A 10,117-nucleotide genomic window follows, 5' to 3' on the forward strand; every position below is an offset into this window, starting at 1 on the left:
TTCTAATAATTAGCCTGTTGATTCTCTTGGGTTTTCTATGTACGTGATCTGCCAATAATGGTAATTAGGGTTCTTCTAGCCCACTCCTGACACTCTATGCTCTTTTCTTGTCTTATTGCTTGGGCCAGGGACACTAGTGCTGTATGAAACCATAGTGATAGCAGACCTGCTTGTCTTGCTTCCAGCTTTAAAGTCAAACAGGTCTCAATAACTAGAAGACAAAAACATGTCATGTGCTCAGAGAAAAACCTGGGTTCTCCTGGAACTGAGGCCAGAGAGAAATGTCCCCAGTGCATCACCATGGAGGAGACACCATGTGATACTTTATTCCTTTCTGCTTCCCTAGAAAACCCTTTTGCCATGCCTCAGGATGGGGGAGGTGAGACCCAAAGCACCTGGCTCAGCCTCCGAGAAGTACCACTTCAAGACGCCAGGGAGAGCCAAGACGGCCGCGGTGGTGGCAGAGGAGAAAACGCCACCTGTGCCCGAACCCTTCCTCGGACTTCTAACACTACGAGCAAACTCAGGGGTGGGGGCCGGGTGCAGGGGGGGGCTTCTGAGCCACCCGTCCGCAAGCAATAGTCCCATTTTGGGCCAGTGGTTTCTGAGAGATGGCGCCATGGTGGACTCAGGATGACCGACACAGCTGCTCCGGCCAAGCGAAGCCGGGAGGATTCAGGCCATGTGTCGTACCCGTGCGTGGTTCCCTTGCCTCTGCTCCCTCCAGTAGTGGCCTGTGGGCCTCTCTGTGTCAGAATATTGAATGTGAGTGTGTGTGCGTGCGTGTGCGTGTGATCAGGGGTATCCTTTTTGTTTGTTTGATTGGTTTTATTGGGGTCCCCCCAAGTTCTCTGATGGGCCTGAGTCACCTTGTGCTGGGGGTCTGGCCCAGCGTCCGGGCTCCAGCTTCTTGCTGCAGCTGTGAGCCAGATGGAGCTGGCAAGCACAGGGCACAGCCACACTGTGTCTCAGGGGGTGTTGGGGATGCGAAATGCCGGTGGGGTTTCGTTCTTATGGAATTTGTTCCCATAATGACAGTGATAACGAGAGACACGTCTCAGGCCATCCTCGGGGCAGGCATTAGATTATCTTCACGTACGCCCTCTCTCATCACCTGGGAGGTGGGTGGGATGAACTCCCTGCAGAAATGGCCCATGTCTCACAGCTGGGAGGAGACCAGTCCTCGGTTTGACCTCAGAGGTATAAGAACCCAAAGTCCAAGCTCCCCAGCCCAGGGTACCCCCAACACAGTCCCTGGAGCATCCCCCCAATGGCTTCTCAGTGGATGGGCCATCACCCAAGCTCTCCACCGTCGCTTCCCCAGGACCCTCCTACACACAGCACATTCTGGTTAAGCACCTACTGTCTGCCAGCCCTCTGCTGGGCAGCGATCGGGAAGGGAGATGAGTCAGGCTGGCCTCGTCCCTGCCCTGTGGGAGCCGCATCTGGTGGGAGAGACAGACACACAGATCTTTGCTGGACAGAGTGATGAGCACTGTGGAAATGCAGAGGGGAAGGTTCTAGAAGCCCTTCCCATTTAAGGAGGGACTTCCACAAAAACTTGGATGCCCGTAACATCTGTCCACAGAGCTCACCACTGCCACCACCCACCCCGCCAGCCCGGGGGCACACACACGGAAGGGCCTGACCTAGGAAACGATCACATAAATCCCCGAGGGCCAGGGTGGCAGTGTAGACACCCTCATTCCCCTAGTGTTAGTGAAGCCAAAATCTCCCCCAGTGCCCAGCTGGGTGGGCCCGGCTCCTCTGCTCACGTACCCTCACCTAGCAGGACCCAGTGTCTTCCACAGACCCTCTGCCCATCAGACGTGGCAGTGAGCAGGCAGGCCCCTGCTCGTGGTGCTGGTGTCCTAGCTGGGGGAGAGGACAGGGGAGAAATAAGCAGTGAATAAGGAAGGTAGCAATAGCAGTGAGCCCTAAGCCGAGAATTTGGTCAAAACAATGTTCATGGGGGTCCTCTTGAGCTTGGGTGGTCTGGGAAGGGCTTTCTGAGCGGGCTAAGCCCAGCTCTGAATGATAAGCAAGAGCCAGCCATGGACATTAAAGATATTCCAGGCAGAAGGAACAGCTAGTGCAAAGGCCCTGAGGCAGCAACTAGCTTGATGCTTTCAAGGAACCAAAAGAAATCCAGGTTGGCTGGGACACAGAGGAAGGGTGGAAAGAGAGGTGGGTGAGAGCCCAGATGCCGTGGTCCGCTGTGAGTCACCTTAGCCTGGAAAAACATAACACCTGTCCTTCGATAAAGCAGAAAGAAGTTTCCAGGGTGTCAAGCGTTTTCCATCCAGCCTGGCTTTTCGTCCTCTCAAAGCCCATAAAGAAGGGACTCTCCCCATTTCGTGGCCTACAGTGCTGAGCCTCAGATGGGTCAGGTGGCTTGCCCAAGGTCACACAGGCAAGCTAAGGAAGACCCAGACCTGTGGCTTGAGTCCCACCTTCTCCAGACAGTGCCGCCAGGGCCCGGGTGTACAGCTTTGGCAGAGGCAATGTCAGAGAACCTCCGCTTGGGGTCTTGATTAGGGATAGGCGTGGCTTCCTTTACCCTGGACGCTGAGACACGCCAGGACCTGCCCCTGGGCCTTGTCCATGCGGAGCAGTAGTCGCCATGGAGGGGAGCTCAGCAGTCATTCAGCCCAGCTGGATCAGCAAACACCTGCATCCCAAGTGCATGGCCTCGAGAATCAGAGAGACCTGAGCCTTGGGGAGAGCGGTGTGGGCACAGACACTGAGAGCAGTGTCTGCGCTGAGAGCAGTGTGACCCCAGGCAAGTTCTGTGCCTTCTCTGCCTTGACTAAAAGAAAGGGCTGTCGAAGCCCTTCCCACTTAAGGCGGGGCTTCCACAAAAACTTGGATGCCCGCAACATCTGTCCACAGAGCTGACGTCAGCTCCGCAGGGACTTTTAGGGGGCTTGCTTCTCTGGCTTCCTGCGGTTCTGGGGCTGCTCGTGCGGCTGTTCATACGGAGACGCTTCCCCTGCCAAGAAGGAGCTGGCCTTGCCTCTCTGCCCCGAGCACTAGAGCCAGAGGTCACTGTCACAGAGACCAGCAAGGGCTAGGGTTCCCCTGATCTGCATCCCTGGGCTTGAGAACTTGCCAGGCGCTGCTCCCGACTCCACCAGAGGTCTTTCCAGGAGCAAATGATGACCCCGTGGAGGTTTACCTTTGCAGCCGGGCTGGGGATCAGAACCCTCTGTGGTGTGCAGGCGGCCCCTCATCGTGAAGCAGACACCACAGACTTAGCAAACGGACACAGGGCAGCCTGGGACGCAGGGGGTGGAGTGCAGGGACCCACTCGCTGCCCCTTCCCCGCTGGGTGGTATTGGGCAAATCGCTTCACCTCTCTGAGCCTCACCTGTCAAGTGTGTGGGGTGTTGGCGTGGGACGGAGTGGCTGAGGGGAGAGGGCAGTGTGCGTGGGTGTGAACGCCCATCTGAAAGGCACACGTGTGCGGTTCATTCCCTCTTAATGTCAAGGGCTCCTCAAAGCCCCTGGGACACGGGCCATCCTGACAAAAACCTGCCCCATCCTACCATGGCAGGCAGACGCGCCAATGAGTAGTGTCCCTGAGAATAAGATGCAGGGTAGAGACAGGTTCAAGTAGAGATTTACAGAGTTAGTGTTTTTTAATGACTCTCTAACCTGATTTTTCGAGCTGCCTAGTTTTACTTTTTACTGTGAGCTTCTGGCTATAACCACATAATTTGTAAAAATCACAATAATAATACTACGAAAAGCAAAACAAAAAGAAGAGAGAGAAGATGGCAATATACCCGCTGAGGAGCTTGTCTTTGACTCCCTGTATTTGTAAGGACTTTTTCCCACTGGGAACTGTGTGTTATAACGAGCAGTTTTATGCTTTCCTTCTCATCTGTGTATAGCGTAATTGTGCGTTTTGGAATCTCTACGCAGAACCAATACCTGGTAGCACCCATGGGCCTCTCTGCCCCCACCTGAACCTCTGAGATCCCCCTGCACCTCAAGGAGCAGCCCACTAGCTCAGAAGGGCCTGGGGCCGCCAGCTGCCAGCCCGACATCTGATGCTGACCGGGACCTATAGGAAACAGGCCTTAACTGAAAGCACACGCACACGCACACACACACATGCACACGTGTGATTCTGCAGGTAGATCCCGTCTCTCTGATGAGCCCGTCTCTGATGATTTAGAGAAAGAGCAGGTAGGCAGCTAGCATTCCTGGAGTGGGGGCCTTTCTCCTCTTCATCCAAAAAACCCTTCCGGCAAATTCATCCCCAGGGCTAGAAAGGAGGGCTTGGGGGAATCAGGGGAAACACAGCCAGGAATGGGGGTTAACAGGCTTCTTCTACCAAGAGATGCTTCTCAGCTCACCGTCAGATCAAAAGCTCCCTTTAGGCCATGCCGTCACATCGAGCCTGGCACCATCTCCCACGCGCCCAGCAGACCCCCAGACCCCTGTCCGCACCAGGCCAGTGTCCCAGCCCTCTGCTGTCACTCCGGACCACGGTCCCTGCCCAGGCCCTGGCTCCTGGCTCCTCTGACACCCCATTTACTGTGTCTCCTAGAGGTCGTGCCGTAAAAGAAGATTAGTTTCCCAGAGTCACAGACTTTTTGAAAATTGTTGATTGATTTATTTTCATTTTTTCAGCTTTGCTGATTGGTCCCCACCGACGGCAGGAGCCATGCCTTAGGTGGCCCTCAGAGGTGAATTTACAGATTCCGCAGCGGTCCAAGTTGACATGATAGCCCCAAGAGGAGTTGCTGGGGGCATTTCTTGTCCATGTGGAGGGGCAGCCACGTCACCGCAGACACGTCTGGGTGGCCCCCTCTCTGCGGCAACCTTGGGGGATTCTTATCTTACCGCTCACCTGGCGAGCATAGACAGTGTCTACCTGTCCCCACTGGCCATCTGCAAGGTCAGCGGGGCAGCCACCCACCCAGTGAGTGGGTGACACTCTGGTCACTGCCACCTGCAGCCCCAGAACTCACCACCAGGCTGGGGTGATGTCCTGTCCCCTCCAGAAAACAAACACGGCACACCCTCCGTCTGACCGATGCCACGCCAGGCTCCCCAGCCCCTCCTTACAGCACAAATGCAGCACCAGATGGTGATTAAGTGAATGCATGCAGCTTTGGAGCCCGTGGCCTGAAAACTTGAATGTTGAGTTGAGCAGTCAGGTGAGGTAGAAGATTCTAGAAATTCCATTTGGTCATGCATGCATTCATTCATCTATTCAACAAATATTTACCCAGTGCCCCTCTGGGAGCTATTCCTGCTGTAGACGGAGATGTCAGGGAACATGCAGTGTCTGAGGGAGAGGCTGGGATCACCTGTGAAATGACTTGTTGTGCCTAACGGTTAGGAATGTTCAAATTCATAAAGAGAATAAGTGACCTTGGAGGTGGCATTGTCTCCCCCCTCTCCCCACCCCCAGCATCTTTTCAGTCCAAGATGTTGCCAGACAGTTGGTGCTAGATAGATGCTTGATGAGTGAGCAGCTTTGACTATTAGTTACACTCTACCTAAAACTCCTATCTTCACGTCAAAGCCCTGACCTGTTTGCCCTTGACGGACTGAAATTCAGGGCTGCTGCAGTGCCCACCTCCAGGGGGCACCATTTCTATAGACTGTGCTGTGAACAGTGACCCCAGGGATGGTGCAGTAAGGCGCCCTGTGAATTGCCCTAAACTGCTCTCCGAAATGTGCAGGATCCCATCAAAGTCAGCGAACCCCAGGAAGGGTCACCGTGCACATGACCAAAACTTACAGATTACACGGCCTCTGTGGGCATCCAGTGTGGTCACAACCGGAGCCAAACTGGTGTCCCCAAGAGAATCTCTTCTTGGAAACTCACCTCAAGTTCTCACCTCGGTTCCTTCCTGTCTCTTCCCCATCTTCTAGGTTAAAGCTAGTGGGATACGTCACTGTCAAATAACCAAACAGTCAGGGTCTGGGTAATGGGCAATAACTAAGTGGGGACTGCGAGAGTGGGGGGCTTTGTCACCCTGACAAGGTAGGACCCCCCCCCCCACCCAAGGTCGGCGTGTCCTCCCCAGGATCAGCCGGACAAGGGCGCAGACACCATGGGACAGACTTGTCTCTTTCCTGTAAACCCCTACTTCACGTGAGCAGGCGTGGGGTCTCTCTGAGAGCTGATAACCGGGAAAACCAAAAACCAATAATATTCCTAATAAGAATATAATGTAATAATAATAATGATGATGTGTTTTACACGGACCGCTGTTGCACTGCTTCTGTCTATACACAGTAGTTTTTATAAAGAAAGATGTCCTTAGGTTTTAATAAAGGAGTGTCACGTCAACTCTTCCCTGTATTAAAATTTGCTTTAATGTTTCAAAAATGTGCTCGGGGGAAGCCGCACTCACAATCGTGGTCACTCTGTCGGGAGGGTGGACGGCCAGGGCCTGGGGTCTCAGCTAAGAAGCTGCTGGGGTGCTGTTAGGGGCAACTAATCACATGGGTCCCTCCGGGAAGCCTTAGAGGGTCCAGCCCAAGGGCAGATGGGGAGGCCTGATGGACACCACCTCCCAGAGGGCAAGATTGAGGTCGGAAAGGAGACAGAGCCTCCAAAGGGGCACTGGAGGGCGGCAGGAGGGGCTGCAAGCCGCGGGCCGTCAGCGACGATTGCTGGGGATACAGCGCCATCCCCTCGCAACCCCCACCCCCAGCACCACCCCCTTCCCCTGCGCCCGAGGCTGGTGCAGCGTGAGAGCAGCTCTGCGGGTCAGTGTGTTTCCAGGCCTGGCTCAGAAGACAGACCCCAGTGGCTGAGTCCACCTCCAGCCGGTGGGTCCACGGAGGAAGACCAGACCCCCTGCTCCAGCAGGGACAGACACACTTATTGGGCAAACAGGGGTTTTGCACCTCCAACAACTGTCGCCCAAGGGGGCCACGTTGGAGCCTCTCCACCCCCTCCTCAACCTCATTCCCAATTTGGCCAGAGCAGTGTCCCTCCGGGCCCAGCTCAGCTCAGAATTCCTGTCTTAAGTGCTAGTCAACTCTTCCTGCCACCCCAATGGACTTGAGTCCCATGGGATGGCGCAGACTCTCAGCACACACCCTCCTCCCCGCCAACACCACCAGCCTCGTGGCTGGGGCAGAGGAAAAGGACCGGGAAGAGGCCAGGGTTGACATCACTGCTGTGTTGCGGGCACGTTCTTGGGTCACGTTGAGGCTTTTTGGAGAGCCCCGTGGAGGTCTTCCATGCCCCTGTTTCCAGGCAAGGAGGACCGGGCCAGGACACAGCCACATGCACACACACACATACACACACTTACACACCTCCCTGCCTTGGCACTGGGGAGCAGACAGAATAACCTTCTGAGTGAAGATTGTGCTAGAAAGCTGCCTTCTCTCTCCCAGTTGTCCCTTACCCTAGAGCAGGGTCATTTCTGGCCCCAGCTGGCAGGGGTGACAACGTGAGAAGGGCTCCAGACGCTTCAGGGTCTTGGGCACCCAGCCGAATGTCTCAGACTTGAGTGTATGGGCAGTGGGGAGCCATGGGCAGGCTGGGGGCAAAGGAGAGACACCACCCGTGGAACAGCAGCATCTGAGCATGGAAAGGATGCACTTCTGGGCAGGACTTCATAAGCTGGTGGCCGTCAGCGGCGGCGGATGAGCTGAGCATGGCTTGCTCCCACCCTGCTTGTTCAAGGACCTCCACAGCTTCCATTTACATCCTTCCTCCCCTCCTCAGCTCCTGAGCCACGGGATACAGCCAACTGGAGCTTTCACAGGAAGAAAGCACAGCCCATGGCTCTCACTGGACAAGCACTAGTTCCCCCCAGAGAGAAAGGTCTGCAGAAAGCAGGGGCCACCTGCCTCCACACCGTGACCAGGCCAAGGGGTCCTGCCGGGATTACCGTCTTCACTCCACACAGGCAAGGAAGCGACCACAAAACGAAGCATCCTATCTGCAGTGGCTCATATCTCAGGATAGCATATATGAATGCATATATGTGGAATCATGTAGAAAAATGGTATACATGAACTTATTTGCGAAGGAGAAATAGAGACACAGACGTAGAGAACAAACATATGGATACCAAGGGGGAAAGGGGGGCGTGGGATGAATTGGGAGATTGGGATGGACATATTTACACTACTATATATAAAATAGATAACTAATGAGAACCTACTGTATAGCACAAGGAACTCTACTCAATGCTCTGTGGTGACCTAAATGGGAAAGAAATCCAGAAAAGAGGGAATATATGTATATGTATAGCTGATTTACTTTGCTGTACAGCAGAAACTAACAAAACATCGTAAAGCAACTATACTCGTTTAAAAAAAAAAAAGATTCCATCCCCCGTTGCCTATGACAACATCCCCCTCAGTCCTGCATCCCGGATATCCCCCTCTGGTAGGTCATTACCACCAGTGTTCGAATATGTCTTCGTTTCACCCGTCTGAAAGGCGCGCTCCAACATGCACCCCCAGCGATGGCAGATCAGGTCTTCAGACTACCCCGCCCACCCCAGCCCCACCCTGAGAAAAGCTAGAAACCCTGGGCCACATGTATTTTTTAAAACTACCGGAGGGCATTCGAGAGCTGACAAGGTAGCAAAGAATTTTGGGTTCAAGGTCTGGGAGAAGACAGAAACTCAGAAAGATGAGGTCTGCACTTGGGGCTGCTTTTTCCCTGGGGACTTGCTGATTCTGAAACAGGGGGATGAGAGGATGAGCCATGGTTTTCCAGCTTAGCAGGCTAGGGGGAGGGGGTTGGAGTCCTGGACTACCTGAGGGAGGGATGCGTCACCCCCACTTTGGATGGGGACCTCAAAGGCTGCACCCAGGAGTAAGGGTGGACCCCCCTTACACTCAGTTCCACTTCACCTGGGGGCCCAGAGACACCCAAATCCTGAAATTGGATTAAGGGGGTCCCAGATTGCTAGCACTCCCATGTAACTGATAGCACCGTACACTGATCTTCCTCCAGGGAGGTTTCATCATCCCAGGCTTCAAAATATTTCTACAAACAATTTATCAGATCTATTCTGTCTGTCACACCCTGTACTGTCTGTACAGTGCAGCAATGTAAGAAACAGCAGTAATGGATCACAGAAGAGACCCACAGAAGTTCCAAACCAGCTGCACTTAATATGCTCAAAATGTACAAAATTATTTCTAAAAACTGAAAACCATAAAAATATAATACAGGAAAATTTTAAAGAACCAATTAGAAATTGTAAAAAATAAAAAGTATGATAACCAGACATAAGACCTCAATAAATGGGTTTAAAGGCAGATTAGACGGAAACAAGGCAAGGATGTCTGCTCTCACCACTCGTATTCAGGATGGTGCTGGAAGTTCTAACCAGTGCAACGAAGGCAAGAAATGGAAATAAAAGGCATGAAGATGAAAAAGGAAGAATTAAAACTGTCCCTATTTGCAGATGATGTGATTGTCTACAAAAAAAAAAAAAAAAAGGCAAGGAAGCTACAAAAAAGACTTCTAGAACCAATAAGTGAGTTCATAAGATCATGGGTGAGCACACAAAAATCAATTGTATTTCTAGGTACTAGCAATGACCATATGAATGCTAAAATTATTACAATTTCTTTAAAAAATTAAAGTGTAAGTCTAAAACAACACATATGCAAGTTTTATGCTGAAACTATAAAAAGCTGCTGAAATCAAAGAAGATCTAAATAAATGAGGAGGGACTTCCCTGGTGGCACAGTGGTTAAGAATCTGCCTGCCAATGCAAGGGACACGGGTGCGAGCTCTGGCCCGGGAAGATCCCACATGTCATGGAGCAACTAAGCCCGTGCACCACAACTACCGAGCCCACGTGCCACAACTACTGAAGCCTATGCACCTAGAGCCCATGCTCCGCAACAAGAGAAGCCACGAAAATGAGAAGCCCGCGCACCGCAACGAAAAGTAGCCCCCGCTCACCACAACTAGAGAAAGCACACACACATCAACGAAGACCCAACACAGCCGAAAATAAGATGTACCTTGTTCATGGATTGGAAGACTCAACATAGTAGAGATGTCAGTTCTTCCCAAATCGATATATAAGGTTAACATAGCTTCTATCAAAACCCCAGGAAGATTTTCTGAAGACATATACAAGATTATTTAAAAATTTAT

At 52.6% G+C, this 10,117-nt stretch overlaps 1 protein-coding gene across 2 annotated transcripts in view; it reads left to right on the forward strand.

Annotated features, from left to right (window-relative positions):
* SHISAL1 (shisa like 1) overlaps window positions 1-6,316 on the forward strand; it is an 81,725-nt gene extending 75,409 nt beyond the window's left edge. The window contains exons 5-6 of one of the 2 annotated variants that reach the window (XR_012324147.1): window positions 347-765; window positions 4,642-6,316. Coding sequence is in view for 1 of the 2 variants with exons in the window: in XM_073788092.1 (XP_073644193.1) it covers window position 347 (1 nt within the window). In the remaining variant the exon portion in view is untranslated. Of the gene's footprint in view, window positions 1-346 lie in introns of both variants that reach the window. The other variant, XM_073788092.1, reaches the window with a different exon arrangement.
* The last annotated feature ends 3,801 nt before the right edge of the window (window positions 6,317-10,117 follow it).

This window comes from Tursiops truncatus, chromosome 11 (genome assembly GCF_011762595.2).
Source record: "Tursiops truncatus isolate mTurTru1 chromosome 11, mTurTru1.mat.Y, whole genome shotgun sequence".
Taxonomy (NCBI): Eukaryota; Metazoa; Chordata; class Mammalia; order Artiodactyla; family Delphinidae; genus Tursiops; species Tursiops truncatus.